The 20,739-nt window shown below is 43.0% G+C and overlaps 1 protein-coding gene across 2 annotated transcripts in view; it reads right to left on the bottom strand.

Moving 5' to 3' along the window:
• blnk (B cell linker) overlaps window positions 1-17,603 on the bottom strand; it is a 161,865-nt gene extending 144,262 nt beyond the window's left edge. For both annotated transcript variants that reach the window (XM_068002428.1, XM_068002429.1), the window contains exons 1-2: window positions 17,384-17,603; window positions 16,803-16,865 (exon numbers count right to left, since the gene is read on the bottom strand). In XM_068002428.1, the coding sequence (XP_067858529.1) occupies window positions 16,803-16,865; window positions 17,384-17,458 (138 nt within the window). In that variant the 5' untranslated portion in view covers window positions 17,459-17,603. The remainder of the gene's footprint in view (window positions 1-16,802; window positions 16,866-17,383) is intronic.
• Between the last annotated feature and the right edge of the window lie 3,136 nt (window positions 17,604-20,739).

Raw genomic sequence — 20,739 nt, 5'->3', positions numbered from 1 at the left:
TGCACTAAGTTCAGAAGCTTTAATATTATGCCAACAACAAACACTTGCATTTATATAGCACCTTTAATGTAGTAAAATGTCCCAAGGCTTCACAGGAGTGTTATCAAACAAAATTTAATACCGAACTGTATAAGGAGATATTAGGACAGGTGACCAAAAACTTGGTCAAAGAAGTAGGTTTTAAGGAGCTCTTAAAGGAAGAGAGAGTGGTAGAGAGGCAGAAAGGTTTAGGGAGGGAATTCTAGAGCTCAGGGCCTAGGTAGCTGAAGGTATGGCCGCCAATGGTGGAGCAATGAAAATCGAGGATGTGCAAGAGGCCAGAATTGGAGGAGTGCAGAGATCTTGGAGGGTTGTAGGGCCAGAGGAGATCACAGAGATAGGGAGTGGTGAGGCCATGGAGCGATTTGAAAACAAGGATGAGAATTTTAAAATTGAGGTGTTGCCGGACTGGTAGCCAATGCAGATCAATAGGTTTCACTTGTTGGGATTTAGAGCCAAAAATAAAACTTTGTCAGTTAAACGATACTATGAACATTTTTAATGAGATATTAGAAAAGTTTGCTTTTTTCTTTGTGTCTTTTAACTTTAGTCAAAGTTATATACGCTACTTTCTGCACTTTGCCACAGTATTCTTCTTGTGTTGAATTTGTTTCAGGGTTCAATGTAACCCAATATTATATTTTAAAAAAGGAATAACTTTACTAAGGTTCAAAGTAACTTTACATTCAGCAACTCCTGCTGATTATTAGGGTAAAAATTCCAGTGGCCCAATGGCACTGCCAGAAGTGGGGCAGACCAGAACTTCCACCATCACTCTGGCCTCCCCATGACCCCATCCCAAACCCTGGGAAAGGAATCATTAACATTAAAGGGGTGGGCATCCGCCCTACTAAGGTGCTCAACAAAGGTGCCCACTCAGAGCAGGAAGCGGTATCTCAGAATGGCACCCTACCACTCCTAACAGTAGCTATACTGTTGGACATAGTATTAATTAAGAAATAATTGGAGCTTGTAACAAAGGTAATGCAATAATCGTGGGGGACTTTAATCTTCATATAGACTGGACAAATCAAATTGGCAAAGGCAGTCTGGAGGGCGAGTTCATGGAATGCATTCGAGACAGTTTCCTAGAACAATACATCATGGAACCAACCAAAGAACAGGCTACTTTAGATCTTCTATTGTGTAATGAGACTGGGTTAATTAGTAATCTCACAGTAAAGAATCCTCTGGGGAAGAGTGATCATAATATGATAGAATTTCATATTGAATTTGACAGTGATGTACTTAAGTCCGAAACCAGAGTCTTAAACTTAAATAAAGCCAATTACAAAGGTATGAGGGGCAAGTTGGTTAAAGTAGATTGGGAAAATGGATTACTAGGTATGACGGTAGATAAGCAATGGAAAACACTTAGAGAAATATTTCAATATTTTCAACGAATATACATTCCATTGAGAAATTAAACCTCCACGGGAAAAGTGATTCATCCGTGGCTAACTAAAGAAGTTAAGGATAGTATTAGGTCAAAAGAAGAGGCCTATAATGTTGCAAAGAAGAGTAGTCAGCCTGAGGATTGGGAGAGTTTTAGAAACCAGCAAAGGATGACCAAAAAATTGATAAAAAGGGAGAAAATAGAATATGAATGTAAACTAGCAAGAAATATAAAAACAGATTGTAAGAACTTCTACAAGTATGTAAAAAGGAAGAGAGTAGTGAAAGTAAATGCTGGTCCCTTAGAGGCTGAGACAAGAGAAATTATAATGGGGAATCAGGAAACGGCAGGTGTGTTAAACAAATATTTTGTATCTGTCTTCGCAGTAGAAGACATAAAAAGCATGCTAGAAATAATGGGGAACCATGGGGCTAATGAGAGTGAGGAACTTAAAGTAAATAATATCAGTAGAGAAAAAGTACTGGAGAAATTAATGGGACTAAAAGCTGATAAATCCCCTGGACCTGATGGTCTATGTCCTAGGGTTCAAAAAGAAGTGGCTGCAGAGATAGTGAATGCATTGGTTATGGCCGTCCAAAATTCCCTAGATTCTAGAATGGTCCCAGTGGATTGGAAGGTAGCAAATGTAACTCCGATATTCAAGAAAGGAGCGAGAGAGAAAACAGGGAACTACAGTTAGTCTGAAATCAGTCGTCGGGAAAATGCTGGAATCCATTATTAAGGAAGTGGCAACAGGGCACTTAGAACATCGTGATATAATTAGGCCGAGTCAACATGAAAGGGAGATCGTGTTTGACAAATTTATTAGAGTTTTTTGAGGATGTAACTAGCAGGGTCGATAAAGGGGAACCAGTGGATGTCATATATTAGGATTTTCAAAAGGCATTTGAGAAGTGCCACATAAAAGGTTGTTACGCAAGATTAGGGCTCATGGTTTGGGGGTAATATATTAGCACGGATAGAGGATTGGTTTATGGACAAAAAACACGGAGTAGGGGTAAACGGGTCATTTTCAGGTTGGCACGCTGTAAATAATGGAGTGCTGCAAGGATCAGTGCTTGGGCCTCAGCTATTTACAATCTATATTAATGGCTTGGATGAAGAGATCGAGTGTAATGTATCCAAGTTTGCTGATGATGCAAAGCTAGGTGGGAAAGTAAGCTGTGAGGAGGACACAGAGTCTGCATAGGGATATAGACAGGTTAGGTAATGGGCAAGAAGGTGGCAGATGGAGTATAATGTGGGGAAATTTGAAGTTATTCACTTTGGTAGGAAGAATAGAAAAACAGAATATTTATTAAATGGTGAGAAACTGTTAAATGTTGGTGTTCAGAGGGATTTGGGTGTCCTCGTACAAGAAACACAAAAAGTTAGCATGCAGGTACAGCAAGCCAATTAAGAAGGCAGATGGCATGTTGGCCTTCATCAATGACCTTCCCTCCATCATAAGGTCAGAAATGGGGATGTTCGCTGATAATTGCACAGTGTTCAGTTCCATTCACAACCCCTCAAATAATGAAGCAGTCCGAGCCCGCATGCAGCAAGACCTGAACAACATCCAGGCTTGGGCTCATAAGTGGCAGGTAACATTCGTGCCAGACAAGTGCCAGGCAATGACCATCTCCAACAAGAGAGAGTCTAACTACCTCCCCTTGACATTCAACGGCATTACCATCGCGAATCCCCCACCATCAACATCCTGAGGGTCACCATTGACCAGAAACTTAACTGGACCAGCCATATAAATACTGTGGCTACAAGAGCACATCAGAGGCTGGGTATTCTGCGGCGAGTGACTCACCTCCTGACTCCCCAAAGCCTTTCCACCATCTACAAGGCACAAGTCAGGAGTGTGATGGAATACTCTCCACTTGCTTGGATGAGTGCAGCTCCAATAACACTCAAGAAGCTTGACACCATCCAGGACAAAGCAGCCCGCTTGATTAGCACCCCATCCACCACCCTAAACATTTACTCTCTTCACCGGCGCACCGTGGCTGCAGTGTGTACCATCCACAGGATGCACTGCAGCAACTCGCCAAGGCTTCTTCAACAGCACCACCCAAACCCGCGACCTCTACCACCTAGAAGGACAAGAGCAGCTGCTACATGGGAACAACACCACCTGCACGTTCCCCTCCAAGTCACACACCATCCTGACTTGGAAATATATCGCCGTTCCTTCATCGTCGCTGGGTCAAAATCCTGGAACTCCCTTCCTAACAGCACTGTGGGAGAACCGTTACCACACGGACTGCAGCGGTTCAAGGCGGCGGCTCACCACCACCTTCTCAAGGGCAATTAGGGATGGGCAATAAATGCCGGCCTCGCCAGTGACGCCCACATCCCATGAACGAAAAAAAATTGTTGGCCTTTATTGCAAGTGGATTGGAGTACAAGAGTAAGGAAGTCCTACAACAACAGTACAGGGCTTTGGTGAGACCTCACCTGGAGTACTGTGTACAGTTTTGGTCTCCTTATCTAAGGAAGGATATACTTGCCTTAGAGGTGGTGCAACGAAGGTTCACTAGATTGATTCCTGGGATGAGAGGGCTGTCCTATGAGAAGAGATTGAGTAGAATAGGCCTATACTCTCTGGAGTTTAAAAGAATGAGGTGATTTAATTGAAACATATAAGCTTGAGAGGCTGTTTCCCCGGCTGGAGAGTCCAGAACTAAGGGCCGTATCCAGGATAAAGGGTCAGCCATTTAAGACTGAGAGGAGGAATTTCTTCACTCAGAGGGTTGTGAATCTTTGGAATTCTCTACTCCAGAGGGCTGTGGATGCTGAGTCGTTGAATATGTTCAAGGCTGCGATAGATAAATTTTTGGATTCGTGGGGAAACAAGAGATATGAGGATCGGGCAGGAAAGTGGAGTTGAGGTCGAAGATTGAATGACGAAGCAGACTCAAGGGGCCGTATGGCCTATTCCTGCTCCTATTTCTTATGTTCCTATGTTATGAGAGGGGGAAAGCACTGGCCAATCGGACCAAAATCTTAAAAGACTTCCAAATGCCTGAAGAACATTATTAGGACTACATCCTGGTACTGATCCTCAATCTTCCTCTCTCCTGATTGCAGTGGGCAAACTGAATAAGTACATTATGCAGCTATGTATGTAGCAGTATTTACAACATTAAGAAGAGAACTAGTACTAAAGTAATGCAATATTTTGCCAGAGGAAACCAAAAGTTTCATTTCTATCCTTAGCAAATCTGAAAAATATTATCAGTCATCGTTTCCCAGAGAGAGCACTTATTTGACAACTGAGAAGCAACACTGGATTAGCCTCGTTTCAAAAAAGGCTCAAATTTTCAAGTTGCAGATTTTATTTATCTTAATTCAACTTAAGTTACAAACTAAAGCCCCGATTTTAACCTAATCCACCCAGGTGGTTTCGGGTCAGACTTCAATGGAAAGTAAAATCAGACGAGGTGTAAAACTGGCGTCTGACCCGATCTCGCCAGGCGGGTTAGGTTAGAATCGGGTCTTAATTTATAACAAAAGTAACTGAGTGCTCAAAGATTTCCCTATCTGCCAGCTCGCTATATTTTTTCAAGATTGTTAATTAAACATTTCCACAAACTTTGCAAGTAGGACTATTATGCAATTAGTAAACACCACACAAAAAGAAAACATCAGCCCCTGGAAAATGCTAGCAATGATTATCACACTTGACAACCAACTATGAGAGGAGCAAACAGGCTTCAGATAGGGTGGAGCTGATTGTTGTGTCAGCCCAGCACAAGTACGGTTTGCACATGCCTGACTTGAAGTTTGCTGAAACTGCTGTATTCCCAGGTTCAGCTTATTTGCATGAGTCGTGTGAGTACAAGGTGTGATTCACACCTCCTGTTTGCCACTTTCCCAATTGGGGGCAGGAATTTCTGTGCTGCTTGAAGAAGCAATAGTGCTTTTTTAAATGTATTTTGCTTCTGATATCCTGAAAGGAGCATAGAAAAATGACGATGAGAAGTTGTGGTAGTAGCAAAACGCCACGGTTTGAGAAAGAGGTCATAGAAATCCTGATGTGGCAAGTGCAGCACAGGAGAGATGTCCTCTTTCTCCTCAATAGCCGTTAGGTCAATCAAAGGATGGGTGAGGGGATTTGGCTGATCACCAAGAGGTTGCTGATCATGCCAAAGATTAGGTGGTACAGCACAACACAAACAGACTGTTAGGAAGGACGAGCACCATGGTAGAGGTATTAAAATCAGAGACATATGACAGATCACATTTTGGATAAAATATGGTGGCACTTGATTTGCAGCATATGCAGAGAATGGCTCAGGGAAATGTATGTGCAGTTGACAGGAGTGGTATGGCTGGCAGTTAGGTAGGTTGCTGTGCAAACATAGGTGATGGTGATTTATTTTTCCAGGGCATAGGAAAGATGGAGAGAAGGACGTTCATGTCAAGAGTGGATGGGGTAATTTATGAGGATGTGTAGATGGACAGCTCTTGCAGCTGGCAATGGTCCTTATGAAGCTAAATGTTTTGGCTGCTCAGGCTCTTGATGTCCTCTTGGTGATGCTCAGTGCTCAGCTGTTCTTGCTGGCCCATGTTGATTCCTTGTTGAAGAGTTAAGTTATGGAGCATGCAGCAAGCACTTGGCGGGTCTGCACTGGAGGATGCCCCCCAGATCTGTCAAGGCTTCAGAATCTTTCATCCACCATGCCTTTAGTGCACTTGATGATGGCTCTGGTGGATGAATGCACCTTTTTGTATCTGCCCTCGGCAGCTGTACTGGACTGCCGTAGAGGCATTGTGAGCCACAGTTGGAGATGATAGACCATGGGTCAAATAAGGGGAAATAGTGGATTGCCTTAAAATGAAGGCATCCTGCCTCCTGCCAGGCAGTTACCTGCATGATTATGTACAAATGGTTGCACATTATCTGTACATTGATGCATTGATAGCCCTTTTGGCTCATGAAAACACTGTTATTGTGTGTAGCAATTCATATGGCTACACATGTGCCATCAATGGTGCTCTGCACTTGCAGAAATTCAGCCATCTGGACAAACGCTTGTGCTGACCTGTGCTGTTGCTTGTTGCCAATAGTGAAAGTGATGAGGTTGCTTGCTCTTGCAAACAATGTATCAACCACCTGCTTAATGCATCCAAGAACTGCTGACTGATGTTGCTGAAGTCTTTTGTGCCAGCCTGGAAAGAGCTGGAGGAAAAAAGTTCAGGGTTGAAGTGACCTTGACAGTCACTGGCAAACTTATGCCCGCCTTAGAGTTTGGCTGGAGCTTATCTCAAAGCTTGCAACACAACTCTAGTCACTGGGTAGTGGGCTGGCAGATAGGGAAATCTTTGAGCACTTAGTTACTTTTGTTATAAATTAAGACCCTGAAGAATCTCAGCCTTCGCATGCTGCCAAAAAAAAATGCAGCTGGAAGAAAAAGGGATAATGGGTCAGAGTCCTCCTCGTGTAATGTAACCTGACTCTCCTTGTATCCATGCATTCTTTACAGGAACATAGGAAGATGGGAACTGGAGTAGGCCACTTAGCCCCTCGAACCTGTTCCACCATTCAATGAGATCATGGCTGATGTGACCTAACTCCATATACCCGCCTTAGCCCCATATCCCTGAGTACCTTAGGTTAACAAAAATTGAACAATCTTAGATTTAAAATTAACAATTGAGGTAGCATCAACTGCCGTTTGCGGAAGAGAGTTCCAAACTTCTACCACCCTTTGTGTGTAGAAGTGTTTCCTAACTTCACTCCTGAAAGTCCTGGCTCTAATTTTTAGGCTATATCCCCTAGACCTAGACTCCCCAACCAGTGGAAATAATTTCTCTATCTACCCCATCAGTTCCCCTTAATATCTTGAAAACTTTGAACAAATCACTCCTTAGTCTTCTAAATTCCAGGGAATACAACCCTAGTTTGTGTAATCTCGCCTCTAATTTAACTCTTAGAGTCAAGGTATCATTCTAGTAAATCTACGCTGCACTCCCTCCACGGCCAAGATATCCTTCCTAAGGTGCAGTACCCAGACATGAACACAATACTCCAGATGTGGTCTAACCAGGGCTTTGTATAGCTGTAGCATAACTTCTACCCCCTTGTATTCTAGTCCTCCAGATATAAAGGCCAGCACTCCATTAGCCTGTTAGATTATTTTCTGAACCTGTTCATGACTTTTAATGATCTATGTACATGGACCCTTAAGTCTCTTTGGACCTCCACTGTTTTGAGCTTTTCACCATTTAGAAAGTACACTATTCTTTTTAGGTCCAAAGTGGTTGACCTCACACTCTTTTTAGGTCCAAAGTGCTTGACCTCACCACATACATTAAAATCCATTTGCCACAGTTTTGCCCATTCACTTAATCTACTAATACATCTCTGTAATTTTATGCTTCTATCTACACTGCTTACAATGCTGCCTATCTTTGTGTCATCGGCAAACTTGGATATGTGGCTCTCCATCCCGTGAGACACCACTAGTCACATACTGCCAATTTGAGTACCTGCCCATTATCCCCACTCTGTCTCCTGCCGCTCAGCCAATTTCCTAACCAGGTCAATAATTTGCCCTCAATTCCATGAGCTTCAACTTTAGCTAACAGTCTGAGAGACTTTATCGAATGCCTTCTGGAAGTCCATATAAATAACAGCACTAGACATTCCTCTGTCCACTACTTTAGTCACCTCTTCCAAAAAATTCAATCGGTTCGTCAGGCATGACCTACCCTTTACAAATCCACACTGGCGCTCTCTGATCAGCTGAAAATTTTCAAGGTGTTCAGTCACTTGATCCTTAATTAAAGACTCTAGTAATTTCCTGACAACAGATGTCAGGCTAATTGGTCTCTAATTCCCTAGTTTCCCCCTCTCACCTTTCTTAAATAGCAGAGTGACATGTGCAATTTTCCATCTAAAGGAACAGTTCCTGAATCGAGAGAACTTTGGAAGATTATAGTTAGGGCTCTTGCAATGTTCTTACCTATTTCCTTTAAAACCCTGGGATGGGAAGCATCTGGTCCTGGGGATTTGTCACTCTTCAGTGCCATTATTTTCTTCATTATTTTTAATTTGCTTACGTTAATTATGGTGAGTCCCCATCCCTGATTCAAAATTAATTTCCTTGGGGTGTCCGGCATGCTATCCTCTTCCTCTACTGTAAATACAGCCACAAAGTAATTATTTAACATGTCCGCCCTTTCCTTATTTTCATTTACAATATCACCATTATCAGTTTTTAAGGGGCCCACATTGCTCTTGATCACCCTCTTTTTCCTAATATAATTGTAAAAATGTTTTGTGTTGATTTTGATATCCCTTGCAAGTTTCTTTTCATACTCCCTTTTTGTATCTATCTGTTTTGCCACCTTTAGCTGTTCTTTGTATCTCTCCCAGTTGTCAGGATCTGTGCTATTTTTTGCATTTTTGTCTGCTTTTTCTTTTAGTTTTATATTATCCATTACTTCTTTTGTCGTCCATGGCTGTTTTTTTTTGGCAAGTAGAGCTCTTGCCCCTTAGGGGTATAAACTGGTTCTGTATCATGTTAAATTCTTTTTTGAACATCTCCCACTGATCTTCTGTTGTTTTATCCATTAACAGGTTTGCCCAGTTTACTGTGGACTGTCTCTGTCTCATCCCGTTGAAGTCGGCTTTATCTAAATTTAGAATCTTAGTAGCAGTTACAGGTTTTAACCTTTCAAACACAATGTTGAACTCGATCATATTATGATTACTATTAGATAAATGTTCATGCGCCGTTAGGCTGTTAACTAAATCTGGCTCATTACTCATTATTAAATCCAATATGGCCTGCCCCCTTGTTGGTTCTAGGACATATTGTTGCAGAAAGCTGCCCTGAACACACACAAGAAATTTGCTACCTTTCTGACATGAGCTTGTCTGCTGATCCCAATCTATATGAAAGTTAAAATCCCCCATTAAAACCACTCTGCCTTTGCTACGTGCTTGTCTAATCTCTGCAATTATACATTCTGCCACTTCACAGCTGCTCCAGGGGCCTATACACAACTCCCACTACAGTCTTAAATCCTTTTCTATTTCTTAATTCTACCCATAAAGTCTCCACTGCCTGCCTACCTCTCAATATATCCTCTCTTATCATTGGAGAAATTTCATTTTTAATCACTAAGGCTACTCCTCCCCCTCTACCAGTTTCCCTATCCTTCCTGTAGACTTTATAACCTGGTATATTCAGTTCCCAGTCCTGACTGTCTTGCAGCGATATCTCAGTAATGGCTACCATGTTGTACCCTCTAAGTTGAATTTGTGCCTGCAAGTCATACAATTTGTTCCTTATACTCCGTGCGTTTGTATAAAGAACGCTTATTTGGGTCACAAACCCTAATGTGTCCTTCTGCTCTAACTGTCCAGATACTCCTCCCCCACCCTTATGTTTCAGAGTGTCTCCAACTCTCACTCTAGCTCAATGACTCTGAACTGGAGAGATTCAAGGCAGAGATGTCTACTGCAGATGTGTTCACTTGGGACATTCTCGATGTCCACAAGCTCCCACACACTGCAGTCCAGACACACAACCTGCGCTGCCAAATCTTAGTCTATGTTTATTTATAGATAATTACTTTTTAATCTGTTTTGGTATTTTTTGCTTTTTTAAAAAATGTAAATTTAGTACCTGATTCCCATTCTCACCAAATTCTCAAGTTCTCACTCGGTTCGCCATCCACTCCGTTCACGATGGGCTCTGTGCCTCATCCCATTCTTCTTCCAAGTAACACAAATAAAGTGGGATTTCATAGGGACACCATCTGTGTAAATGGGGCAAGGTGGGAGTAATGACAACTAACCCCAAAACGGCCCTACAAAGAGAACAAGAATCCAAAAAGCTCAGCACAAGCCTAAGAAAGATAATTCAATTTGCAGGAATGGATGCACAGCTGCTAGCTGCCTCACATGCTCCTGCCACAGTGGTAGCACCGAGAAGAAGCACAACACATTCAGACTGTTAGGAAGGAGAAGCACCATGATAGGAGGCACTAAAATCAGAGACATATTACATTTTGGATAATAAAATATGGTGGCACTTGATTTGCAGCATATGCAGAGAGTTTCATTTGTATGGCTCAAGGAAACCTTTAACAAACTTTTGTCCTGAAGCTGCAGCCTAACAACTGCAAGTGCCAAATTTATATCAGTGAGATTAGGAAGTTGCACTGTACCAACATAATGGCATGAAAAAAATGAGGAAGGTGTAATGAATATACTTCCATATCATTCATCACCTCCCTCGACCCCTCCACTGTCTCTGATTTGTCATACTGCTTGTCCGATGAGCAAAAATTTCCTCCAACTAAATATTGGGAAGACCGAAGCCATCGTCTTTTTCATAACTTTGGCATCCTACTTGACCCCGAGATGAGCTTCCGACCGCATATCCGCTCCATCAGCAAGAGTGCCTACTTCCACCTCCGTAACATCGCCCGCCTCTACCCCGCCTCAGCTCATCTGCTGTTGAAACCTCATCCGTGCCTTTGTTACCTCTAGACTTGACTATTCCAATGTTCTCCTGGCTGGTCTCCCATCTCCCACCCTCCATAAACTTGAGCTTGTCCAAAACTCTGCTGCCCTAACTCGCACCAAATCCCGTTCACCCATCGCCCCTGTGGTCGCTGACCTACATTGGCTCCCGGCCCAGGAATGCCTCAATTTTAAAATTCTCATCCTTGTTTTAAATCCCTCCATGGCCTTGCCCCTCCCTATTTCTGTAACCTCCTCCAGCCCTTCAACCCTCCAAGATCTCTGTGCTCCTCCAATTCCTGCCTCTTACGCATTCCCTATTTTAATCGCTCTACTATTGGCAGCTGTGCCTTCAGCTGCCTAGGCCCTAAACCTCTCTGCCCCTCTATCCTCCTTTAAGACGCTCCTTAAAACCTACGTTTTTGACCAAGCATTTGGTCACATGTCCTAATATCTCCTTATTTGGCTTGGTGTCAAATTTTGTTTGAAAATCGCTCCTGTGAAGCGCCTTGGGATGTTTTACTACATTAAAGGCGCAATATAAATGCAAGTTGTTGTTTTTGTTATTTTAAGTAATCATACTACGCCCCCTCTCCCCAGGCCCATCAGGAATGCATGGGATGCGCCAAAGGTGTGGGATCCTGGCATTATTGGTCTTTGCCTCTTTTTCCAGTTTGTAACACTCCATGAACAGGTGTGCATGGGGCATTACCAACATGAAAATTGACCCCTGTAGGTCTTGGATGGGCCATTATCTTTCTTCTCAAAAATGTCACAGAGTGAGGTGCAATGAATGACAGAAATCTTGATTCCTTAACTTCACTAACTTTGAAAAAACCTTGCTCTCAGTAAAACATCCTTCATTTTGGAATTTTGACATTGCTATAGAATGCATGTGAAGACTAAGCTGGTGTAAAATCTCCCTACTACAGCACAGAGGAGTTATGTAAAGGTCTACAAAGTCCTCATGGAACTCTTCCCAATTACAATTAAAACATGCCAAGATGATGTGCTTTCCAACCTCTTCCTCCCTCCATCTTATTCACATTGACTATTGACTGGATTTTGGAAAACAGTTCCAATGGAATGCAGATGGTTTATTAAAGATTGATGGACAAAGGCAACACAATCTTGACTGTGCAGAAAATCTCAGCCTTTTGCATGAGTCTGCAGAAGAACTTCAAGAAAGAACTTGGACCATCTATCTTTAACTACTTCGTCAGTGACCTTCCCTTTGTCATAACTTAGAAGTGTGGCTGTTCGCTGACCATTCTACGATGTTCATCTCCATTCATAACTCTTCTGATATTGAAGCAGGCCAGTTTACATCAGGACCTTGACAACAACCAAGCTTGGGATAAAAAGTGGTAGATAGCACTGGTGTGATATCATTGTTGGGAAATGAGCATTTCTGATAAGAAAAGCCCAACCATCTAACTCTAACCTGCAACAGTATCATATGGCCGAGTCCCCAGAATTAACATCCTAGCTCTCATCATTGAGCGGAAGCTTAACTGGGCTAGCCATATGAAGAAGAGCAGTGTTACAAGAGCCGGGTACTCTATAATGAGTAGCTTACTTCCTGACCCCTCAAAGCCTTTCCACCATTTACAATACTCAAGTCGAGGATGTAATGAGATACTCTCCACTTGCCTGGATGGGTGCAACAACATTCAAGAAGTTTGACGCCATCCAGGCCACTAAACTCAGTATCAACCCATCCACCACCGGCACACTATGGCTGCAGTTTACACTATTTACAGGATGCACTGCAGCAACTCTCCAAACTCACTTCAACAGCTCCTCCCTGCCCCACAACCTCTACCACTGAGAAAGATCAGAGCAGCAGCATCACCGGAACACCATCACCTCCAAGTCACACACCATCCTGACTTGGATTTACACCACCATTCTTTTATCGTCATTGTGTCAAAATCTTAGAAATTCCTACCCTATCACCATCATGGGAATATCATCACTACAAGGACTGTTAACAGTTTAAAGTGATGGACAACCACCACCTTCTCAGGGCAACTAGTGATGGGCAATAAATGTGGCCCGGCCAACATTCCGCATCCCAAGAACAAATTGTTAAAAATGATTTGGTAAAAAAGATTGAATTAGGAATCAACAATAAGAAAACTAAAATCATGGGGATATAGACTGCCAGTAAAATACCAATACAAGTTGAGAACTCACAATTAGAAGATGTGGTTAATTTTAATGTATCTGGGAAGTGAACTGCAAGCTGATGGAGATACATATAGTAAGGTAAGATCTTGCCTTGAAAAACAAGAGTTGATGGAGGTCTGAAAGACTGATACCGGAGGTTAAAATTAGAATTCACACTGGTGTTGCAATTAGCGTGGTGCAGGATGCTGGAGGATCTGAAAGAAGTTGAAGAAATTTCAAAGATTTGAAAGCAAATATACATGGAAAATTTTGAAGATGTGATGGCAAGTGTGAAGAAAAATAAACAACTTTTTTTAAGACCAATTTAATACCTGTGTCACATTTTGGGATTTCTGACTATAGCCCCACATTTAACAGGGCGGAAATTGGGTGGGCGGGGGCTGAGATGGGAGGTACACCGTTCTGCTCTCCAAGAGTTTCCTGCCCAAGATCGCGGAGAAGCAACAGCTCGCCGACGGGCGGGAGCGAGATGTTGTTCAGCAGGAGGCAGCCGCTGGGGACTGAAGGAACGATGCCTGCCATTCAGATAAGTCACGGGGAAGGGGTTTCGGGAGGACCTTGCGCTCGGGGAGGGTGGGGGGAGAACCTGGGGCAGGAGAGGCCTAAACTTTCCTTGTTGAGGCCAGAGAAACATCCTGCTCCTTCTGGCCCCACAAGGAAAGTAAACAAAAAGTTGAAAGACTTAATTGTTTGGGCCTCTTGTGGTCCAGGCTCCTCTTCCCGCTAGGTTGACCTGGCAGGAAAACCCCAACAGCTTCCCCGCTCAGGCCCATGGTTAAAATAGCATTTGGGCCCTGATGATGTCATCAGAACCTGATCAACATATTTAAAGAAGTACCCCGCCGGTTTCCCAGGTGACCTCCTCGCCTGCTTAGAAGCGCAGGTTAAAATTGAAGCCTATGGGAAGAGAGCGGGTCAGTTGCCCAGCCGATTTTAACTGCATGCCCGCCCTGTTAAAATTGCTCCTTATGTTACCATTGGAAAGACCTTTGTATAAAATATGTTTAATATGCTACTATTGAGTTAAACTTAGCTCTCAAGGGGTTAAACTCTCAAGCCAGCAGGGCTGGGAGATGTAGATTAGAATTAAATCAGGTTGGTTTTCCCAACTAGACGCAGACCTGACAGGAAATAAAACAAAAGATAAATATATTGCCCATTGTATAGGATAGCGTAGCGTGTTTTTGTTGCTTTGTGTTGTTACGGGAACCACTGTCGAAGTTTTAAAAAAAGTCTGGAGCTGCTATTTTTGTTCAGTCACTTGTATGCTGCAAAATAAACCAGCTTCTTGATTCATCATCAGCCTTGTCTTACTTAAGTGTTCATCAGTTGTGCTCACCGAAAAACTGTGCCATTGAACCCATGAGACTGTCTATCGGCAGACCCAATATTTATAATTGCTGGTAATTGTTAGATAATTATTTTTAAATGGTGCAGTTGTTTTGCCATTGATTAGCTGAAAAGGCAGTTCAGGATACCTTGGCCATTTCTCCCACAGAAAAGATATAAGCAGTTTTTAACATGTATCCTGAGCAAAAGATGTCTGAGAGGTGTTAGCTTTTCAGAACAGTCCCATACTGAGTGGTAGATGCATAGGCAGATGATTGGTGTTTAAAATGTGGATTGGGCAGTTGCTTTGCACAGAATCGAGGCAATGACCAATTCGATAGCAATGTCTGGCCATTCAGGAAGTCATTTCGCACCTTGGTGTTGAGAAGCTCTTTTGATCTCTGCTAGTCTTTGAAGAAAGGCTTTTAAAAAATCTGGACAAAGACACCAGAAAGGTGGGCAGCAGCAGGCTGCAAGTGGGGAATCTCTGCCCTGCTGAAGTAGATCCCATGCTTTTACATTAGGTAAAGGACCCACCGGAGTGGGCCAGCGCTCGTAAGCTCTTTATTTTTATAACACTATGTGGACAGAAGTTATGTTGATTGTACCGAGTATCTCTCATCATACTTAGTGCTCTGTATGATTTTTCTGTAACCGAAGCAAGCAGCTGACAAATCAAATCAAGCGTTGTCTTGCCTATGTTAACTTGGTCTGTCTTCAGGGAGACTGAAAAAGTACATGTGCATAAGACATGAAGATCTAGCTCAGAACACAAGAGGGTTTCATTATTATGCTCCTGGGCCCCGCTATTACGCCAGTAGATATAGGGCAGTGTGCATCACCTTCTGCAAAAAGCAGACAAGCAGATTGCTTAAGGGAGGGATTGACACCACTGAACCCGAGTAGATATCTGCGGCAGACCTGAATTTGTAACTATAGGTTACGAGCAGAAATGTTAGCGAAACATTTAATGACAACATATTGCACAATGATCCATTAAGCTCAGATCTATGTACCAGGAAATTGTAAAACTGCCACGTAATATAATTTTATTTGAAACAACTAACTAAAGCACAGTTTTGACATGATTCGAGAAGTTTGAGGTAATTTTAGCAAAAAGTTGATACTCGCGTTTACTTTTTTCGCTAAAATTAGCAGACAGGAAATTGAGCCTCTTTATGTGACCAACCTGCACCTTCTGTTCCAATACTTCTTTATTTAGACAACAGGCACATTTCATAAGTCTTTGTGAATCAATATTATTTTCTTGAGGTCAGTTCACACTTGATGAACCTTCACCTCGTGCTATTTCATAATTTGTTCTTGTTTCTATGATTCCATCACAAGTGGTCAGATTCATTTCAAGGTCAGATGTTAACTTTACACTATATGGAGTGAGTTAATGCCATTCTAAAATTAGTGGAACTGAGTGTAATCTCAGATTATACAGCTAATATGGATCAAGAAATGGAAAAAAATTGAGTGTCTTGACACTGGTGTAATATGAGTTTGTACCAGTCTCTAATTTCAGCCATGCTATTGTGGGGGGGGGGGGCAGCCGACCGGCCCGGGGGGGGCACCGGGTGGGTTGGGAGGGGGGGAGGGTTGGGGGTGAGGGGAATAAAGAGAAGCTATTAAGGCAGTTTGACAAAGCATGTTCACATTTATTTACAGCAATTTGATTAGTTCTACTTGTCAGTTTAAGATTGATAGCTTTGGGGAAAAAAAGAGCAATTTGATTGCTTCTTAATCATTCCTGATTGGTACTTGTTGACTGGGGGGAGGGGCAAGGGGCATTGGCCTTCTAAACTCCTGGTGTGCTCTGTGCAGTCTTGCTATCAATTGTGAAAAATATCCTGTTGCGTTTTGCGTTTCAGGTCGATGATCCCTCGACAGAACTGACGTTAACCCAATGTTTCTCCCTCCACGGATGCTGCCCGACTTGCTGAGTGTTTCCAGCATTTTCTGTTATTGTTAAAGTTGAAATTCTGTCCCCTTTAAGTCCTCAGCTTAGTGAGAAAACAATATGGCAACCAATCAAAACAATTTTCAAAGAAGAGTGATTTCATGGATTTCCCTTCTTTTATTAGAAATTGTTTACTGAGTGTGAATTTTTGATTGCTAGTCTTCATTCCCATTCAGTGGTGCATTCCATCTCTGTTGGTGTTTGAAAATGATATTTTAGCTGAGGAGGTGATGTGCCCAGTACCAAGTGTGACTCTTTGAGGTATGACGTGTGATACGAGGGGCACATATTAAGACTCCACCTAGCACAGTTAGAACATCCATAATAGGGAAAATATCGGTTCAACTTTATGAAAAGAAGTTCAGTACTATGCATTCACTTACCAAAAACATTGCACCAGATATTCGCTGCCTTTCCACTACATTGGCAGGATCATATAAATTATTCTGTATATAAATGAGGAACAAGGAAACGTTTAGCTTGAAAAATTAGCCGATCAAAGGTTAAAAAAATCAGTTTATTTAATTCTTACAAAGACTGGCACTGTTGCAAACCTTTATAATTAAGGCAAGAGTTTGCATAATCAACAGATTTGCTTTAGTTTAGCATTGAGTTGAATGACAGTCTTGTTATGGTCAGGATTTCAGCAGAAGTCTTACCTCATTCTGTAATCACACTACAAATGACAGCCTTGTCCATACTCCCTAACTTAATTAATTTTTTTTTACAGGACAACTACGCAGCCTTTCAGTACTTCCTGGATTCACTGGGATACTTTATATTTATGAAAGTTTTACTCCGTTTACTCGCATTTATCTTGCCATAACTTTGTAAACTGACTGGAACAAATATTCTGCATTAGCAACTTTTAAGTGAAATCATACCGGTGTTTTAACAGTTACTTACATACGTCTCTATGAAATTCGTAATTTTGTCTTTAAAGAGCGTGAAAGTTCTGTCTTACCTGTCGGAGGAATTCTGCTAGATCCCAAGTCCTCCAGTTTTCACACTCGTCTCGAGTTGGGAGCCTTGTGGCCATTGTACACCACAGAGATCTGAGAAACCCCTGTCTTGGGATTTGATGTGTCCTTTATGCTTTTAGTTCTGGTCACTGATCCTTCTACTCGCTTTCCCAGCACAGGGCGGAAGTTTTCAAGATTTTAAGTTCACAGTGTGTGTAAAGATCCTTCCCCACGCCTATTTTACCACTGCGCAATCGGCAAATATTTTGCTACATTAGTAGGGCAGAAATGACGGCCAATGATAGCGGCAGATATTACACTTGGCTGCTTATGAATTCAGTGAAAATAGATATTAATGACAGTAACAGTCAGCAGTAGTTTACAGTGCGATTGGAGCTCATCATTCCGCTTGTTCTATATTACAGCTCTAACTATTGATACAATTATTTGATATGAAACATTTCGGTACATTTAAGTTTATTCTTCACAATTTTTTTTAACAATCGCTTGCTAAATGCATGGATAATTTTGAAACAGGTATAGTTAAAATGGGATTTGAGCGTGCACTAAACCAAGAGTTTCCTTCGCATTTGCGCCCAGAGAGATGTGTAAACTGGACGCAAACCAATTACCTGGCTTAAAAGGTCGCTGAATTTCTTGCATAAGTAAAACTACAATATGCCCAAGAATCCTTGATCTTTTACGCGTGCATCAAACCCTGCGGTTGAAAGAATCTCCGCTTGCAAAACTGGCCACGCCCCCAGCTCTCAAATGTGGGTACCTTCCAATTGCTCTTGTTCAGGGGTCTCTTAACATTGCGTCCAGATGTTATGCAGGGAGGCTGGGGAGTCCAGAGCAAGGGGTCACAGTCTCAGGATACCGGGTATGCCTTTTAAAACAGAGATGAGGAGAAATTTCTTCACTCAGAGGGTGGTAAACCTGTGGAATTCTCTACCACAGAAGGCAGTGGAGGCTAAGTCATTAGATGTATTCAAGAAGGAGATAGATATATTTCTTAATGCTAAATGGATCAAGGGATATGGGGAAAAAGCGGGAACAGGGTACTGAGTTAGACAATCAGCCATGATCATTTTGAATGGTGGAGAAGGGCTGAATGGCCTACTCTTTGCTCCTATTTTCTATGTTTCTATGTTTTCTGGCGCACAGACACCTGTGGTCAGGTGAAGAAAGTGCAGATCAGTTGACCAGGAGAGAGTTGAAGCCTCCATCATCTCTTGCTGTTGCAGAAAGCCATTATGTGGATGATTTTTGAAATAAAATGGAAAGATGGTCCATTTTATGGCTGTACCTCTGCTAGTTGTTACCTTGGAGGAGGAGGGAGAGAACCAGAGACAGGAGGCCCGGAGAGTGAAGCTTCACAGGAGGAGACTGCACCCCATTCGTGGGTGGGTGGATGGAATGATGGCAACCGTGATATCCTCAGCAAGAGCCAGAAAGCCTGTACGATGCTGTGGCTGAGCAGCATTGTAGACTCGTAGGCCAGACCCGCAAGCATGTCCATGTTGTTGATGGAGCTCAGGATCCTCTCTCCCCTTTGATGCTCCATCAGCAGGTGCTTCTTCATGCCTGCAGCCGTTAAGCTGTTGGGTTCGGTAGCATAGTGGTTATGTTAGTGGACTAGTAATCCAGAGGCCTCGACTAATAGATCCGGAGTCATGAGTTCAAATCCCACCACGGCAGCAGGGGAATTTAAATTCAATTAATTAACTAAAATCTGGAATTAAAATACTAGTATCAGTAATGGTGGCCATGAAATTACTGGATGGTCATAAAAACCCATCTGGTTCACTAATACCCTTTAGGGAAGGAAACCTGCCGTCCTTACCTGGTCTGGCCTATATGTGACTCCAGACCCACAGCAATGTAGTTGATTCTTAATTGCCCTCTGAAATGGCCTAGCAAGCCACTCAGTTGTAAAATTTCACTTAAAAAAAAGGCCACAATAAGAATAAAACTGGACGGACCACAAGGCACCAGACACGACAAAGGCAAACCAAGCCCAGTCGACCCTGCAAAGTCTTCCTCACTAATATCTGGGGACTTATGCCAAAATTGGGAGAGCTGTCAAGCAACAGCCATGCTCACAGAATCATACCTTTCAGCCAATGTCCCAGACTCTTCCATCACCATCCCTGGGTATGTCCTGTCCCACCAGAGGTGGCGGTAGTGATATACAGTCAGGAGGGAGTGGCCCTGGGAGTCCTCAACATTGTCTCATGGACCCAATGAAATCTCATGGCATCAGGTCAAACATGGGCAAGGAAACCTCCTGCTGATTACCACCTACCGTCCTCCCTCAGCTGATGAATCAGTCCTCCTCCATGTTGAACACCACTTGGAGGAAGCACTGAGGGTAGCAAGGGCACAGAATGTACTCTGGGTGGGGGACTTCAATGTCCATCACCAAGAGTGGCTCAGAGCACCACTGCTGGCCGAGTCCTAAAGGACATAGCTGCTAGGCTGGGCCTGCGGCAGGTAGTGAGCGAACCAACACGAGGGAAAAACCTACTTGACCTCGTCCTCACCAATCTACCTGTCGCAAATGCATCTGTCCATGACAGTGTTGGTAGGAGTGACCACCACACAGTCCTTGTGGAGATGAAATCCCGTCTTCGCACTGAGGACACCATCCCAACAGTGTTGTATGGCACAACCACCGTGCTAAATGGGATAGATTCAGAACAGATCTAGCAGCTCAAAACTGGGCATCCATGAGGCACTGTGGGCCATCAGCAGCAGCAGAATTGTATTCCAGCACAATCTGTAACCTCATGGCCCGGCATATTCCTCACTCTACCATTACCAACAAGCCAGGGGATCAACCCTGGTTCAATGAGGAGTGTAGAAGAGCATGCCAGGAGCAGCACCAGGCGTACCTAAAAATGAGGTGCCAACCTGGTGAAGCTACAACTCAGGACTACATGCATGCTAAACAGCGGAAGCAACATGCTATAGACAGAGCTAAGCGATTCCACAACCAACAGATCAGATCCAAAGCTCTGCAGTCCTGCCACATCCAGTCGTGAATGGTGGTGGACAATTAAACAACTAACGGGAGGAGGAGGCTCTGTAAACATCCCCATCCTCAACGATGGCTGAGTGCAAAAGACAAGGCTGAAACGTTTGCAACCATCTTCAGCCAGAAGTGCCGAGTGGATAATCCATCTCGGCCACCTCCCGCTATCCCCACCATCACAGAAGCCAGTCTTCAGCCGATTTGATTCACTCCACATGATATCAAGAAACGACTGAGTGCACTGGATACAGCAAAGGCTATGGGGCCCGACAACATCCCGACTGTAGTGCTGAAGACTTGTGCTCCAGAACTAGCCGTGCC

This window comes from Heptranchias perlo, chromosome 21, assembly GCF_035084215.1.
Source record: "Heptranchias perlo isolate sHepPer1 chromosome 21, sHepPer1.hap1, whole genome shotgun sequence".
NCBI classification, from domain to species: domain Eukaryota; kingdom Metazoa; phylum Chordata; class Chondrichthyes; order Hexanchiformes; family Hexanchidae; genus Heptranchias; species Heptranchias perlo.
Note: the sequence above shows the minus strand (reverse complement) of the source record. Positions and strands in the feature narration are given on the sequence as shown.